Genomic DNA, 17,174 nt, shown 5'->3' with positions numbered 1-17,174 from the left:
TTTCAGATTCTAGCAGGAGCTCCATTTGGAAGCACCGTCAACAAGAAAATCCCTGATAAGGAGTTTCCTTCAGCACAGGACCTCAATACCATCTGGTCACTGGGGGCAAGGCTCTATATGTTTTTATCATCTACCATTGCATAGGAGATGCAGCTCATATACTATACACTGAGTGACCATTTCATTAGTTGACACTGCCTTTTCATTGTAAATGATCTCCATTAGTTGTTGGACTCTGGCCAAGAAGACCAAGAATGACATATACACAAAAATGTCACATGCATGAAATGAGTTCTTGGATCACTTAAAGTATAATTCTAGGGACCTATCTATCTATCTATCTATCTATCTATCTATCTATCTATCTATCTCCTATCTATCTATCTATATATCTCCTATCTATCTATCTATCTATCTATCTATCTATCTATCTCCTATCTATCTATCTATCTCCTATCTATCTATCTATCTATCTATCTATCTATCTATCTATCTATCTATATATCTCCTATCTATCTATCTATCTATCTATCTATCTATCTATCTATCTATCTATCGCTCTTGCTCTACACTTGGCTATACCCAAAGATTGCAGTTACAATTTGGTTTCTTTTATTAATGTTTTTGCTTTAAAAATATGTGCAAAAAATACTTAAAAACAAAATATAGCATATTATTTGTGTGTTAAAAATGAGTAGAAAATATATTTATATGTAGACAGATGCATATACAGTATACTTGTCCTCCTGATATCCATGGCAAGCAGAGTCATAGCCTCCATTGTTTACATTGTATAACATTACATTTATATTCAGCATCTGGATAACAGTATTAAAAAGCTCTTTAGTTACAAAGTTATTGAAATTAAATACTATCTGACACCACAATCCCACCCCTGGGATCCCCATGATCACTAGGATAGGAGGATTGAATAACTCCTTATCACATGACCACATTGAGGAGTAGGAATGGAGCAGCAGTCACTTATGCTCCCTGACCTTCTTGTCAATGTCAATTTCTTGTAAATAATATGTAAACACTGCTTGCTGTTTAACTTTTGTCTCTTTTCATAGGGTTACCTCCAATACTCTGTGCTATTTTATGGCTACTATGGACGAGAAAGAAAAATAGGACGAGCCGGGTACCGCTTGCCATTGGCATACTTTCTTGTTGGAATGGCAGTTTTTGCCTACAGCTTTATCACACTTCTCAGAAAGTAATTTACTACTAAGTATATAATTCCTTTATGATATTATATGTCATAATCCGTAGGTCCATCAAGAATCTAACAGTAAAGGAGATGAGCACAAGTGAACTAGACTACATTTTTGTTAATTCATGTCACAGCACATTGGGGTATGGCAGAATTCTGGTGTAATGTGTACCAAAAAAAACCTAACAAGCTTTGAGGCACATTTATAAAGTGCTTCAGACACTTTTCTGACACTTTTATGAATTGCAGGGGAAAGGATGTGGCTTCAAGGCAAGTGGACGTGACACCAAGTCCCAAAAAGTGTTCCAAGTTATGATGCATCTCATGAGAATATGTTGTCTAATAGGAGGTGTAAAGTTAGACCAAACAGTCTAATAATGTGACAGATTTATCTGTCTAGCAGAAAAAGGAACCCATTGAAGTCAATGGGAGGCTGAAATTCCAACCAAATTTCTCACAATTTCCTCCGTGTGAAAGGACCCTTAGTTTGCACTAGGCAGTATGAGTAAATCTGCCCCATTATTCTACTCTGTTCAGCTTTGTGATTCATATTACATTTTATATGGTTTTTACGTAAAGCATATTTACTAAAACTAATACTGTATCCACTATAACACTATTTAAGGCTGAGGCCACACATTGTGGAAAGGTTGCATTTTGTGTTGCAGATTTTGCTGCAATTTTTTCTTTTAGACAAGCCCAGAGTGACTTCCAAAGGAATAGGAATGACTTGTTCTTCTCCCTTCTGCTAAGTCCACTCTTGAAATGTAGTTTTTCTGTAACATGTGGCCTAAAAAGATAAATAAGCTATACACTTACTTGTGTATTTGCTGGTTTTGCGTAGAATTTATCGTGAATCTATGTAAGACTACATTCATATACAGTGGGGCAAAAAAGTATTTAGTCAGTCACCAATAGTGCAAGTTCCACCACTTAAAAAGATGAGAGGCATCTGTAATTTACATCATAGGTAGTCCTCAACTATGAGAGACAAAATGAGAAAACAAATCCAGAAAATCACATTGTCTGATTTTGTAAGAATTTATTTGCAAATTATGGTGGAAAATAAGTATTTGGTCACCTACAAACAATCAAGATTTCTGGCTCTCATAGACCTGTAGCTTCTTCTTTAAGAGTCTCCTCTTTCCTCCACTCATTACCTGTAGTAATGGCACCTGTTTAAACTTGTTATCAGTATAAAAAGACACCTGTGCACACCCTCAAACAGTCAGACTCCAAACTCCACTATGGTGAAGACCAAAGAGCTGTCAAAGGACACCAGAAACAAAATTGTAGCCGTGCACCAGGCTGGGAAGACTGAATCTGCAATAGGCAACCAGCTTGGATTGAAGAAATCGACTGTGGGAGCAATAATTATAAAATAGACGACATACAAGACCACTGATAATCTCCCTCGATCTGGGGCTCCACGCAAAATCTCACCCCGTGGGGTCAAAATGATCACAAGAACAGTGAGCAAAAATCTCAGAACCACGCGGGGGGACCTAGTGAATGAACTGCAGAGAGCTGGGACCAATGTAACAAAGCCTACCATCAGTAACACACTACGCTGCCAGGGACTCAGATCCTGCAGTGCCAGACGTGTCCCACTGCTTAAGCCAGTACATGTCCGGGCCCATCTGAAGTTTGCTAGAGAGCATTTGGATGATCCAGAAGAGTATTGGGAGAATGTCCTATGGTCTGATGAAACCAAACTGGAACTGTTTGGTAGAAACACAACTTTTCGTGTTTGGAGGAAAAAGAATACTGAGTTGCATCCATCAAACACCATACCTACTGTAAAGCATGGGGGTGGAAACATCATGCTTTGGGGCTGTTTCTCTGCAAAGGGGCCAGGACGACTGATCCGGGTACATGAAAGAATGAATGGGGCCATGTATCGTGAGATTTTGAGTGCAAACCTCCTTCCATCAGCAAGGGCATTGAAGATGAAATGTGGCTGGGTCTTTCAACATGACAATGATCCAAAGCACACCGCCAGGGCAACGAAGGAGTGGCTTTGTAAGAAGCATTTCAAAGTCCTGGAGTGGCCTAGCCAGTCTCCAGATCTCAACCCTATCGAAAACCTTTGGAGGGAGTTGAAAGTCCGTGTTGCCAAGCGACAGCCCCAAAACATCACTGCTCTAGAGGAGATCTGCATGGAGGAATGGGCCAACATACCAACAACAGTGTGTGCCAACCTTGTGAAGACTTACAGAAAACGTTTGACCTCTGTCATTGCCAACAAAGGATATAACAAAGTATTGAGATGAAATTTTGTTACTGACCAAATACTTATTTTCCACCATAATTTGCAAATAAATTCTTACAAAATCAGACTATGTGATTTTCTGGATTTTTTTTCTCATTTTGTCTCTCATAGTTGAGGTCTACCTATGATGTAAATTACAGACGCCTCTCATCTTTTTAAGTCGTGGAACTTGCACTATTGGTGACTGACTAAATACTTTTTTGCCCCACTCTATGCACCGGAGTCTCCAATGCAGAGTCCCCCAAAGATTGTCGGAGGACTTTATCCTCCACTGGTTTTAGCTTCAAAACAATGCACACCTAAAGGATCCCATTATAGTCAATGGGGTCCACCGACCTCGAGTTTTAGCAGTCTGTCTACAATGCTAGTGTGAGCCTAGAGTAATATGACTATGATCACATTAGATTTTACTGTGATACCATACACTTTCATTCTAAATGTTAGTATATAAAGGTTAAATGTAAAAGTGATCACAATCATTGTGACAATTAAAAAAAATTTTTTATCACCCTTTAGCCTGTCAAGTGTAAACATCATGGTGTGTAATATTGCTATGAAACCTACAAAAACTCATCGGTACATGTAAACTCATGGGCTACTAAGATAACTAGTCAGACATTTCTTACGGTTTCTAAGCAGGTTTGTAATTCAGGGTTCTAGGAACAGCGTGTAAAATTCCCAAGAAAAATGGACAAATGAAGGTTTTAAATTTATGGATTTTAAAAAACTTTTTAAAGAAAACAAATAAAAGTTAAAAAGTACAAAACAGTTAAATAAATAATGAATATGGCTAATAGCTAAGATAGTGAACTTGATGCTGAAGCGATTCATCTAATTTACAAACACTGAATACAGATAATTTTTCTTTACATAAATATACCCCTTAAAATCATTCACTCAACTTGTCTAGTAATCTCCATATGAAGTAATGCTGCAGGTTAGAGCTTATCTTCAATGGTTAAATAGCTGCCATAATATGATTATTTATCAACTCCTCAGAATGGCAAAGAATTCAAGGCTGAGCTTGGCCAGCGCTTCAGATGAAAACTACACATTCTGCTGGAGAATCTTCTGTGCATGGGATTATCTCATTGGGAATCCAGAAGCCGCCGAGAGCAAAACTGCCGCCATAGTCAATAGCATTAGAGTGAGTGCTTCATCGAAAATTTCAATCATTTCCTAATGTTCGCTAAAAAAAACTTTACCAATTGTACTTTTTTGGTGTATACAGTGGGAAAAATATATTAAGCAAAATGTGCAAGAATGCTGGTGTCATTTGCAAACCTGTATAAGGCTAAGGCCCCATGTAGCGGGCTATAGCAAAAAATGCGCATTGGGAAAAGTCCTCTGCGGACTTTCTGCTTCCATTATAGCTATAGGTAAACTGTCAGTCTTTCTGTAGGTATAACTGACATGCTGCGATTTCCAAAACCGCAACAGCTTTTTGATATCGCAGCGTGTCCACTCCAAAGATTTTTCTGCACGGTGCAGATGGGATTCTTTAGAATGCCATCCACTATGCAGGGACTGTAAAATGCTGCATTTTTTTCTGCGGGGTTTCTGCCATGTGGAGCCCTGGCCTAACATAAATTGTGCTACATTTATCAAATATTTTAGACATTTTTAGAGTGAGGCATGACTTGTATGAAAAGGGGAGTAAGTTCAAGTGAAAGAGTTAAGGATAATTGGAAGTGGATGTGGATGAGACCTACATTGTGACACCACACACCAAATAACTAAGCCAATTAATATGTGGTGTAAAGGTAGACTAGACAGTCTAAACATAAACCAAATTTACCCCTTTTCTAAAGGATATACGTATATACTCGAGCATAAGCCGACCTGAGTATAAGCCGACCCCCTTAATTTTACCACAAAAAAACTGGGAAAACTTATTGACTCGAGTATAAGCCTAGGGGGGAAATGCAGCAGCTACTGGAAAATTTCAAAGATTAAAATGGTTTTTGGGTGCAGTAGTTGCTGGGTGCTGGGAATGGGGAGGGGGTGTTTTGGTTGTCTGCCTGCCCCTTACCCGAGCTTGAGGACTGTGTTTTTTTCCGCCATGTGCAATTCAGCCTGGCTGAATATAGGGTATCTGCAGTGCTCCTATTAACCCCTTCCTGACAGAAGAGGAGCACTGCAGATACCCTATATTCAGTAGACCGGGCACATTCAGACACATGGATACCTAATGTGTATGTGTATAACAGTCATTTTCTACTTTTATATGTATTCTAGGGAAAGGAGGGATTTAGAACTTTTATTTATTTTATTTTTTTTATTATATTTTTTAAAGCTTCTCTTTTTTTTCACTATTCTATAGGACATTCTATACATTACTATTGCGGCTGGTCATAGACACCGCCCCCCCCCCCAAAAAATAAATAAATAAATAAATAAATAAATAAATAAATTCTTGCTTAACTCGAGTATAAGCTGAGGGGGGCTTTTTCAGCACAAAAGCTGTGCTTAAAAATTCGGCTTATACTCGGGTATATGCGGTATATGAGTGAAGCACTTTTCTGCCCTTTAAGACCAACTTTTGTTCTTGGGAAACACGCAAAACACAGCTGTATGTAGTGATCTGCACAAAGTGCATAAGTTTTTAATTTCTGTAGTTATTATTCTGATTTTATGGCATGTGACATAAGGAGATACACAACCAACATGGTAAGAAGAGAAGGTAAAGAAACTTGTAATAACATTATATTGCCTTTAGACTAAATGTATTGTGCATGTAGGTCATGATTCTGCTTTCTATTCTTACGTTTCATGCAGGAAGCAATATTAGAAGAGCAGGAAAAGCGAAAAAGCAAGAATTTGTAAGTATAATAGCAAGACTATTCTTTAGGTTTCATATTGTGAGAAATATATTTTCATTGTATTGCTTAGTGCTCTTATACATGTGAGATATATAGCGCCATTCTTACTACGATGAATGTAAATAGTTTCAGCTATATAACATGAAATATGGAAAACTCTCTTCACCTGACCACATGTTCTGCTTTCAGGGCAGTTACAATAAGTCTAAGGATTCTTGCCAATATCTTAGTTCTGCTCTCACTGGCCGGCAGTATCTACATTATCTACTTTGTGGTAGACAGATCACAAAAACTGGAACGTACAAAAATAGAGCTAACACTTTGGGAGAAAAATGAGGTACATATATTTCAGTTCAATTCCTTCCTCTGCAGTAATAATCTGGGCTATAACCAAGATCTGCATGTTTAGTGTTGCTTACCTGGTGCCCTTGTGCGCTTTACATTATGGACAATACACCCGAATAGAGATATATGGCTTGCATATAATAGGGGTATAATAGAAAATATTTTCTGTGTGCAGTTACTAAAAGATGTTGCTTTTTTTGTTCTTCCTGTAACATTGTTTTCTGAATAATTCCTTTCTATTCTTGTAGACTTGTTTAATGCTAAGAGAGTATAATAATTGTTCATGGGTGTCCACAATGGGACATAATACTGTGTGCAGGGGCCAATATAGGATATTATAGTGTACGCAGAAATGCGCGGGGTGGAGGGGCGGCGGCGTTAGGGGTCAGTTGGTCGAGGTCTTCAGCGTCGGTCGGGGGAGGGGGGCCATGTCAAAAGTTTGCCACGGGACCCCACCATTCCTAGTTACGCCACTGGCTAAGGCCCTATATTATGGAAACGCAGTGTTTTAGGCTGCTACGAAAATGCAGTAGAAAAATCGCTGCATTTTACAGTACCAGAAAAGTGAATGACATGTAATTTAATGTCGGACACACATTGTAGAGACAAACGCAGCATGTTAATTTTGCCTGCAGAAATGTGAGCGATTTCCTTAGGGGGGAAAAAAGGGAGAGAAAAACACAGAAAAAAGTAATTGAAAAACTATGCAGAAAAAAAATGCCATGTGTTTCTTTCCAAAGCATTTTAGCTGCATTTTGCTACTTCAGGCCTTAGCCTAACTGTGTTTAACTGAAATTGCAAGTCTTACTGGGTTGGAAATATTGTATGCTATGTAGCTTATAGTAAGAAAAGATTCATAAAGTCTTTGGTACTCCTTCTTATGTTGCCATCTGAAGGTTTGGAGGAATGTGTATAAATATGTAAAAAAAAAAAATTATTATGACAGCTCTGTGTCAGATGTTGCATTCTGAAATAGCTCTGTTCACATTGAAATTTGTTGCAGGCATACATACATTTCTCTGAAATATATGGCTGACTATTTAAAGCATGGACATGTTTGATGTTTTTGCCTTCCTCTGGGTCAATGTTGTTGGGATATGGGTGGAACTTAATGGACCTTTATCTTTATTAGTGCAGAAGTATTTGATACTCAATGGCTCTCTGTCCAGTACTGGGTTTTTCTTGAAAATTGTCACAAAGAGTATCATTCTACCTGTGCACCTGACCCACCAGTATATTATTCACCCATTATAGAATAGAATTAATATGGAACAAAGACAAAAAATTTACGTGATGGAACATCCCCTTTAATGGAGAACTAATAGCTTGTACAAAATTAAGAATGTATATATGGTATGCATGATATGATGTCTATATACCACTTTCTAGGTGAGCGTTGTGGTTTCTCTCATAACCATGATTGCTCCTTCAGCATTTGAGCTCGTAGCTGCGTTGGAAATGTATCATCCAAGGACAACATTGCGGTTTCAGTTGGCAAGGTAAGAATGAAGAGCAAATGGATTCTGATAATAGTAACAATATGGACGCATGTTATCCATGTATTCACTCTATCTGTTCTGCCTTCAGGGTTCTGGTTTTATATCTAGGGAACTTGTACAGTTTAATCATTGCCCTATTGGACAAAGTAAACAGCATGAGTGAAGTAAGTAAATGGTCCAGCTTACACACATATTCATAAGCTTAGCACTATGTGACACACTTCACATCTCCTTGTGCATGCCATAGACAGAATATAGGTTACAACATAGGATGTCTGTATTCTGTTTAGGGAGAGATTACAATAAACATCTTTTAGCATATTTTATGATAGTGCAAATCCTTTCAAAGAACACTAAACGCAGGCCCAAAACAGTAGTTTGGAATGAAAAGGAGGAAGATTGGTTGATAACAGGGTCTGATTTCTCTAATCTGGGGATCAATTATTTTTGTAAGGAAGCTGTATCTGGATATGCTGCATCAAATCCATTGGCAAACCCATCTGGTTTATGATGAGAAGCCTTTAGTGACCGACCATCTTCTATGGTTCCTATATGCTGTTATAGCGTATGTGGACAGAGGTTGTCTCATGGACAACAAATCTAGTTTATTGAAACAGTTTAATACACAAGAGTCCTCCATTGTGGTCCGTCCTTAGACTCCGCCTCCTCACAGACAAGCCTCCGGCAGAACCAGCATTGATTTGCTGAATGCTGTACACTGGCCAATCAACGTTGGTCAATTCATTCCTATGAGAAACAGTCAGCTCCCTCGTAACAGCAAACTGCCAGCTCTCCTGACTAGCAAGGACGAGCCTTCTGCAGAACCAGCGTTGATTTGCAGCAGGCTCGTCTTTGCTAGTCGGGAGAGTTGGCAGCTTGCTATTACGAGGGAGCTTACTTTTTATCAGCGCAACTGCAAGCGCTGTGCAGTTAAAGCGCACGGACCCCATAGACTATAATGAGGTCCATGCACTTTAACTGCACAGCGCTCCTCCTAAACACACTCCTGCTATTCGTGGACTTGGTGACTCTCCTTTAGTCGAATAGTGGTTTCCCCTGAAACAAGCATTTTTCACCATAGACTATAATGGGATTCGATATTCGATCGAGTAGGCGAATATTGAGGCTCTACTCGAAACGGATATCGAATCTCGAATATTTCACTGTTCGCTCATCTCTAGTCATGACCAAATCTTTTGAGACTAACACAAATTTTGACACACTCATTCTTACAGATGTCTCATACAGTCTGAAGGGGGCTTTACCCCAGTCTTAGTCTGATCTATGTAGTTCCTGCAAAACGTTTGATGATGGGTTTTTTGCGGAATAACTGCCCATACGTCTTGTATCATGCCATGAGTAAAGCATCCTAAGGCTAAGGCCCCACATAGCATCTTACAGCAAAAAAGAGCCGTGGGTCAAGCCGCGGCAGCAACGCATCGTGGTTTTTTTCCACAGTGCTTTGCACAGAATGTTTGCAGAGGTTTCCTCTGCGGACTTTCTGCTTCAGTTATATCTATAGGGAAACCATTGGTGTTGCTGCAGATATAATTGACATGCCACAATTTTTAAAACCGCAACATTTTGGAACTTGCTGTGTGTCTACACCACTAGAGATGAGCGAGTACTGTTCGGATCAGCCGATCCGAACAGCACGCTCCGTAGAAATGAATGGATGCACCTGGTACTTCCGCTTTGACGTTGGCCGGCCGCTTAACCCCCCGCATGCCGGCTACGTCCATTCATTTCTATGCGAGCGTGCTGTTCGGATTGGCTGATCCGAACAGTACTCGCTCATCTCTATACACCACGTATTTTCCCACAAAGTGTGGATGGAATTCACTAGAATCCCATCCGCTTTGCTGTGACTGTAAAATGCCACATTTTTTTCTGTGGTGTTACCGCCACGCGGGGCCCTGGCCTAAAACCATTCATGTGTGGCCTTGCTCTTCATCCAAGGGTGTGGACTGTCACAATTTTGCCTAATAACTCTCCTATGACAAAAAGAGAAAAAGGGTTTTCCCAGAAACAGCTAAATTTAAATTTATAGTTGATTAAAAGTTAAACATTTTTGCAAATAGATATAATTACATTTTTAAAAATATATATTTTTTAGCCATTTTAGTGGTGACAATAACTTGTTTTAATAGATTGCCAATGAATACTACTATAAATGCAAAAATTTTCTAAGGCTGGCCACATGTCAAAAACACAGCTATTATTTAAATTTTTATCTTCTCATAGTACAAGTACAGTGGATGTACAAGAGATAACCCACCACAAAACGGAAATCATGGCTAGGTTTGTCACAAGACTGTAGAAATTTACTGAATTCATGGTATCCATTGTCAACCTATCAAGGCAAAAGACTATCACCACTAAGACCATCGGAGTTACCAAAGTATTCATTGTTGAGCACCAATCTATAGAAGTCCAATTTAGACAATGTTACACTAGGATGACATAGGGAAATAACTAAACTATACTTTTCACTCATACCATCATTAAACAATTATCTTACCTGTACATTTACATATCTTAAGCTTATACACATTCTGAATGTCTCGTTTCAGAACAGCGGTAACAACACATTCGTAGACGCTGCTCCACTCTATGCTACCACAGCGGTCACTGTGCTTTCTACAGCAACTACTCCTACAGGAATGGACACAAACTCTACTCTCTTTCTAGAATTTGAGCACAACTTGACAAAGCCTTTAGCACTCATTGACAATCATACAACACCCTTGGTAATACCAACCATCCGACCACAGAAGAATGAATGTTGGGAAACCTATGTAGGCCAGGTGAGTTAACAATAGTGGTTCATAGCAAATTGATATCATACTCCATCATGCAATATCACAATGCTATAAGAGAGATGTTGCACATACAGTTAGTCTTCTTAGTAAAATCTGTTACAGTAAAGTAATGCCATATTATCTTTTTATTAATTCGCATTATTATTATCAATTAGCACCTGAAAGAGGAAAAAAGAGCCTGGTAAAACCCCCTCCCATCTGTTTGACTGGTATACCTTTGCTGGAATCAGTGGGTAATACAGGAGTGTCATGGGTGTCAATAAAACCTAAATGGAAAGAGCTGGTCTGAGATTGCAGGATACTTTCCTGCTGGAAAAACACTCTACCCAATAGTAATTGTATATAGAGCAGGATTTAAAACTAATTTCTTTCTATTAGGTACACTATGTTATGGCTATTACACATGGATATGTCCTGAGTGTCTCTGCAGCCTTAAGGCCAGGGCCCCACGGGATTGAAATTCTGCAATTTCTGCTGAAGGAAAAATCACAACATTTTACAGTAATGGCAAAGTGGATAGAATTATATCAAATCCCATGCCCACTTTGCAGTAAACACTGGTGCGATTTTGGAAATCACAGCATGTCAATTATACCTACAGAAACGCCAGCGGTTTACCTAGAGGTATATTCATAACAGAAAGTCTGCAGAGGAAAACTCCCTGAACTTTCTGTCTAAAACGCTGTGGGAAGAACCGTAAAGCGTTGCCACCACATTTTTTCTCGCATCGCTTTATTGCTGTATGACGTCCCGTGTGGCCTTAGCCTAAAGGGGTTTTCCCTTCTCTCTCACCAGTTTGCCTGCTGTCTCTTCATTTCACTTCCTATATTCTTCATCAAGTTGGTGGTAGGTCTTTGACTGTTTGATGGACAGAACACTCTAAAGTACCTCAATAGACAATGCCTTTATTACAAGAGATTATTTATTATGATTACTAGAAATTTCATATAAATACATATCAAATACGCACAGAAAATGTATATTACATTACACAAGGTTGGATAGAAAAAAAAGATACTGCAGAGGAAAGAACAGATTTGCAGAGAAGTCAATGTTATCATTGTGTTTACATATAGAGATAGCAACACCGCCTGAGCATTTATCAGCAAACTGCAGTGAGAGAATCATGTCATCTGACCTAAGATCAGAGCCTCGATAACGATGTGTAAACAATGGGAGCAATAATTTAACATAGCAGGCAAACAAAGCAATATTGCTAAAGCAATGTATTTAGGAGAATGCTTGCATTTTAAATAAGCTTGCAGTATAGATAGGATCCTTGAGATAGGAATACCCCTTTAAGTATACAAATATACGGTAGATAACTTTGTTTCAAGCATGTGATGCTTGATCAAACTCACCTGTGGCAAGTAACAGGGGTAGGCAATATAAAAATCACACCTGTGAAGTAGATAAAAAGGAGAGAACTTGACTCCATTTTGTTTTGTGTTTCTGTGTGTGCCACACAAAGCACGGAGAACAGAAAGAGAAGAGAACTGATTAAGGAATTGAGAGCCAAAATTGTGGAAAAATATCAACAATTTCAAGGTTACATCCATCTCCAGAGATCTTGATGTTCACGGTTTGCAATATAATCGAGAAGTTTACAACCCATGACACTGAGCTAATAATCTACCTGGACAAGGAAGGAAGGGAAAAATTGATGAAAGGTTGCAACGCTGGGAAGTCTAGATGGTGGATAAGCAGACCCAATCAAGTTCTAAAGATTTTTAAGCTGTCCTGCAGGCTCAGGATGTATCAGTGTAAGCATGAACTATCCATTGACATTTGAATGAATTGAAATGAAATGCTATGGCAGGAGAGCCAGGAGGACCCCACTGCTGACACACAGGCATAAAAAAGCTAAACTACAGTTTTCCAAAATGGACGTGAGTATGCGTGAATAGATGAGACCAAGAGAGAGCTTTTTGGTAAAGCATAACATTCTACTGTTTACCGAAAATGGAATGTGGCCTACAAAGAAAAGAACACACTACCCGCAGTCAAATATGGTGGAAATTCAAAGATGCTTTGGGGTTGTTTTGCTGCCACTGGCACTCGGTGCCTTGACTGTGTGCAAGGCATCATGAAATCTACATATTACCAAAGGATTAAGGGTCTCGATGTAGGGCCCAGTGTCAAAAACTTGGGTTTGTGCCCTAGTTCATGGGTCTTCCAATAGGACAATTACCCCAAACATACTCCAAAAATCACCCAGAAGTTAATGTAAACAAAGAGCTGGAGACTTCAAGTGGCCTGAAATGAGTCCAGATCTAAACCCCATTAAATACCTATGGAGAGCTCTTAAATTTGCTGTTAGGAGAAGGCACCCTTCAAATATGAGAGACCTGGAACACTTTGCAAAAGAAGAGTGGACCAAAATTTCAGTTGAGAGGTGTATGAAGCTTGTTGATTGTTATAGGAAATTATTGATTTCAGTTATTTTTTCCAAAGGGTGTGCGACCATATTTTAAGTTGAGGGTGCCAATAATTTTGTCTGCCCATATTTGGAGTTTTGCGTGAAATTTTATAATTCTTGGCTTTTTTTTCTGTGTTTTTTTGTGTTGTTCCAATACACAAAAAGGAAATAAACATGTGTATAACAAAATATGTGTAATTGCAATAATTTTCCGGGAGAAATACATTTTTCTATTTTCTAAATATTATTTTCCAGACAAATTTCAGGGGTGACTGTATATGGATGTGTACCAAATGTCTCTATGGCCATCAATATAAAGGTTATAATGGATAGTGTCATGAAAACTGATGACAGGTTTCCTTTTCATTATTTTCTGAAAACCATTGGAAGTCTGAGATGAATCTTAACAAACCAGTAGCGCAGAATGTTCCATATATATTTCAGAAGTCAGATTGTTTTGATGTTAACTACTTGACACTTCTTGTTTCAGGAGATGCTGAAGCTTTCCATTATTGATATGATATTCACAGTGGCCAGTATCCTACTGATTGATTTTTTTCGTGGTCTGTTTGTTCGGTATTTGAGTGACTGCTGCTGCTGGGACCTTGAAAGCAAATTTGTGAGTATCAAATGAAATATTTGTAAAGTTTAGTAATATTAATAAAACTGAATCTGAGAAGCTAAATCATTTAAAAACGGATAAGAAATAATTCAGAATTACAAGTTGGAGATGAGATGAGAGTTTCTCTATGGCAAAAATCTTACATAAAAAAAATCTTACATACAGACAGAAAGTTCTGGGATTAGAAAGTGCCAAGTTGTCAAATTTTATACCACCTATGAGACAGATATACATTTCAGTATAAATAAATTGTGGACATACACAAACAGGACATGTTAAAATGGACCGTCAAATAAAACTGTCATGAATAGCTCCATTGATATCACCATTAAAAGACTGTCCGTCACAGCCATAATTCTGTGTTGTGTGAGTAGAGCCTAACAGAATTGTGTAGAAGTCTGGACTATTATCCAGTACATGCCTTACGTATTTTGGGTGAGTCACTGTCTCTTATAGACAGTAAGGTTTGCTTCATACTGACATGTCTGTTCCATAATTGTGTAATATGTGTAAAGATGATGTTCGGTGGTAGGATCTTTTATCCATGTCTATCCTCACTGTTGACTATGGACAGCTATTAGGTTAAACTATGCTTGGCTGTTTAACAAGAGAATGAGCTATAATTTGATTTGCCTGTTTTGTCATTTGGATTTAACCCTATCTGCAGTATGTGTTTGTTCAGATAATGACTATTGCGTAGTTTACATTTATATATGTTTAAATTAATGTTCCAATATGTATTTAGCCGGAATATGGAGAATTCAAAATTGCTGAAAATGTTCTGCATCTGGTCTACAACCAAGGAATGATATGGTATGTATAGTCATATGTATAACCAGATATATTCCATACAGTGTGTATGTATCCATGGTAGGGTTGAGCCGATCCTGACTTTTCAGGTTCGATTTTAAAATCCGATTTCCGATCATTTTTCATTCGAACGCGTGTAGTGAATCACTAAGTAGCCAGAGGATTTTTTTTTAATCCTCTGGCTACTTAGTCCCCCCTGGTGTCCACTTACCTCCAGAGATGGCTGCTCCGCTGCGCTTCACCTCGCTGCTGCTCCAGCTGCAGTCTTCTTCTCCCTTCGCTGCCCCCTCCCTGCCAGTTTAGGAGAGAGTGGGCGGGTTAGGAGAGTGTGGGTGGGTACTGGGAGGGGAGACATCACATCTCCCCGCCCTGTACCCGCCCACACTCTCCTAACCCACCCACACTCTCCTAACCTGGCAGGGAGGGGGAAGCGAGGCGAGGAAAGACTGCAGCTGGAGCGGCAGCGAAGTGAAGAGCAGCAGAGCAGCCATCTCTGGAGGTAAGTAGCTACTAGAGATGCTACTTTAGTCTCCCATTATAATGAATGGAGGCAGCCGGCGCGCAGGGGGTTAAGGCTGTGTGCCGGCTGCTTCCATTCATTCCTATGGAACCGCAGCGGAGCCTTCAAACTGAGTATACGCTATATACTCAGTGTGAAGGCATTGTGGGAAATACTACCGATCTCGATCCCACCTAAAAAGATCGTGTTCAGAATTCCGATCACGATCGTGAAATTTTCTCGATCGCCAATCAGAATCCGATTTTTTCCGAACACGATCGCTCAACCCTAATCCATGGACTTCGCTCTACTGATATGGTGCCATAATACACTGTGTAACATACAGTATTATTGGGGGATAACTGTCAACATATTTTCATGCCCAGTCTTTTTATGTTTTATAGCCCTTCAATAATGCAAGTTACAGGGTGCAAATAAACTGGCTAGCACATATACATGGCTACTTGGCTCCCTATACAATGACAGGACCAAAGAAACATATGCTGCCAGCTTCATGCCCAACTTTACAAAGTATCTGATACATGCCCAATATGGCCAAATACCCTCCAAGTAATATGAATGCAAGCACATGCCCATCATTGAAAGTGTTATCCATATACTTTACTATCCTGTACCATACCACATGCCCCACCATTTAAAGAGTCTGCTATGTGTCTCACCATACTAAGTGGCTTCTACAGAGATAGATAGATGATAGATAGATAGATAGATAGATAGATAGATATGATATGATATAGAAAGAAAGAAAGAAAGAAAGAAAGAAAGAAAGAAAGAAAGAAAGAAAGAAATAAGACAGATAGATAGAGAGAAATGAGAGATAGAGAGATAGATAGATAGATAGATAGATAGATAGATAGATAGATAGATAGATAGATATGAGATAGATAGGAGGTCGATGATAGATAGATAGATAGATAGATAGATAGATAGATAGATAGGAGACAGATAGATAGATAGATAGATAGATAGATGATAGATAGATAGATAGATAGATAGATAGATAGATATGAGATAGATAGATAGATAGATAGATAGATAGCTAGATAGATAGATAGATATGAGATAGATAGATAGATAGCTATAGTCCTGCTCCCAGCACGAAGTTCAAGCTGGTAAACCTGGCTGACACACGGACCGTATTTCATGGGTGGTACTCCCCTAACTGAAACAGCCCATTCTGCTGTAGTCCTGGCCACTTCATGTCACCTAACACCTACAGAAATGGGGGAATATACCTTGGAAGAAAAGCTTCAGACATATTGGAGTGCATGGGATTCCTCAAGTGTTCAAATGTTTGTATTCATAAATAGTAGGAGTATTTTAATTATACATTTTTTCCATTTATTTTCACTTTTTTAGGATGGGAGCATTTTTTTCTCCATGTCTGCCAGCTTTCAATGTTTTCAAATTGATAGGACTGATGTATTTAAGAAGCTGGGCAGTGCTGACATGCAATGTTCCACACCAGCAGGTTTTCCGGGCTTCAAGGTCAGTAGTAAGTAGTTCATGAAGAGCAGGAATACAATATCTCGGCTCACCACTACATTATAAAGATAAATGAAGTCCATATCCTAGGAAGGTTATAGTAGAAATGTATTGCTGTAATAGCCACCAGTTAAAGATGAGGTCACACTAGAATAAGTTGATGTTCTTGCTTGACAGCTAAATTTTAGGAACATACTGAGACTTTGTAAATCCACTGTAATTGTATGGTTCCTGTTGTCCGGTAAAAAAGATCAAGTCATATTAAACTTTGGCTCCAATGTAATTGACCATGAAGCAATTATTTTCTGAAGTCTTTGCTAAACTTCTTATAACAAAAGTATCAAC

The 17,174-nt window shown here is 38.8% G+C and overlaps 1 protein-coding gene across 1 annotated transcript in view; it reads left to right on the top strand.

The window, feature by feature from the left end:
* Positions 1-17,174, top strand: part of TMC3 (transmembrane channel like 3) — a 56,313-nt gene that overhangs the window by 30,245 nt on the left and 8,894 nt on the right. Inside the window, exons 6-16 of the mRNA XM_075273377.1 lie at positions 7-105; positions 1,074-1,216; positions 4,485-4,632; positions 6,264-6,307; positions 6,497-6,644; positions 8,042-8,151; positions 8,240-8,315; positions 10,725-10,958; positions 13,883-14,011; positions 14,760-14,827; positions 16,704-16,832. Coding sequence (XP_075129478.1) covers positions 7-105; positions 1,074-1,216; positions 4,485-4,632; positions 6,264-6,307; positions 6,497-6,644; positions 8,042-8,151; positions 8,240-8,315; positions 10,725-10,958; positions 13,883-14,011; positions 14,760-14,827; positions 16,704-16,832 — 1,328 coding nt within the window. The remainder of the gene's footprint in view (positions 1-6; positions 106-1,073; positions 1,217-4,484; positions 4,633-6,263; positions 6,308-6,496; positions 6,645-8,041; positions 8,152-8,239; positions 8,316-10,724; positions 10,959-13,882; positions 14,012-14,759; positions 14,828-16,703; positions 16,833-17,174) is intronic.

The sequence above is a fragment of the Leptodactylus fuscus genome, chromosome 5 (genome assembly GCF_031893055.1).
Source record: "Leptodactylus fuscus isolate aLepFus1 chromosome 5, aLepFus1.hap2, whole genome shotgun sequence".
NCBI lineage: Eukaryota > Metazoa > Chordata > Amphibia > Anura > Leptodactylidae > Leptodactylus > Leptodactylus fuscus.
This window is presented reverse-complemented; position numbering and strand designations above follow the sequence as displayed.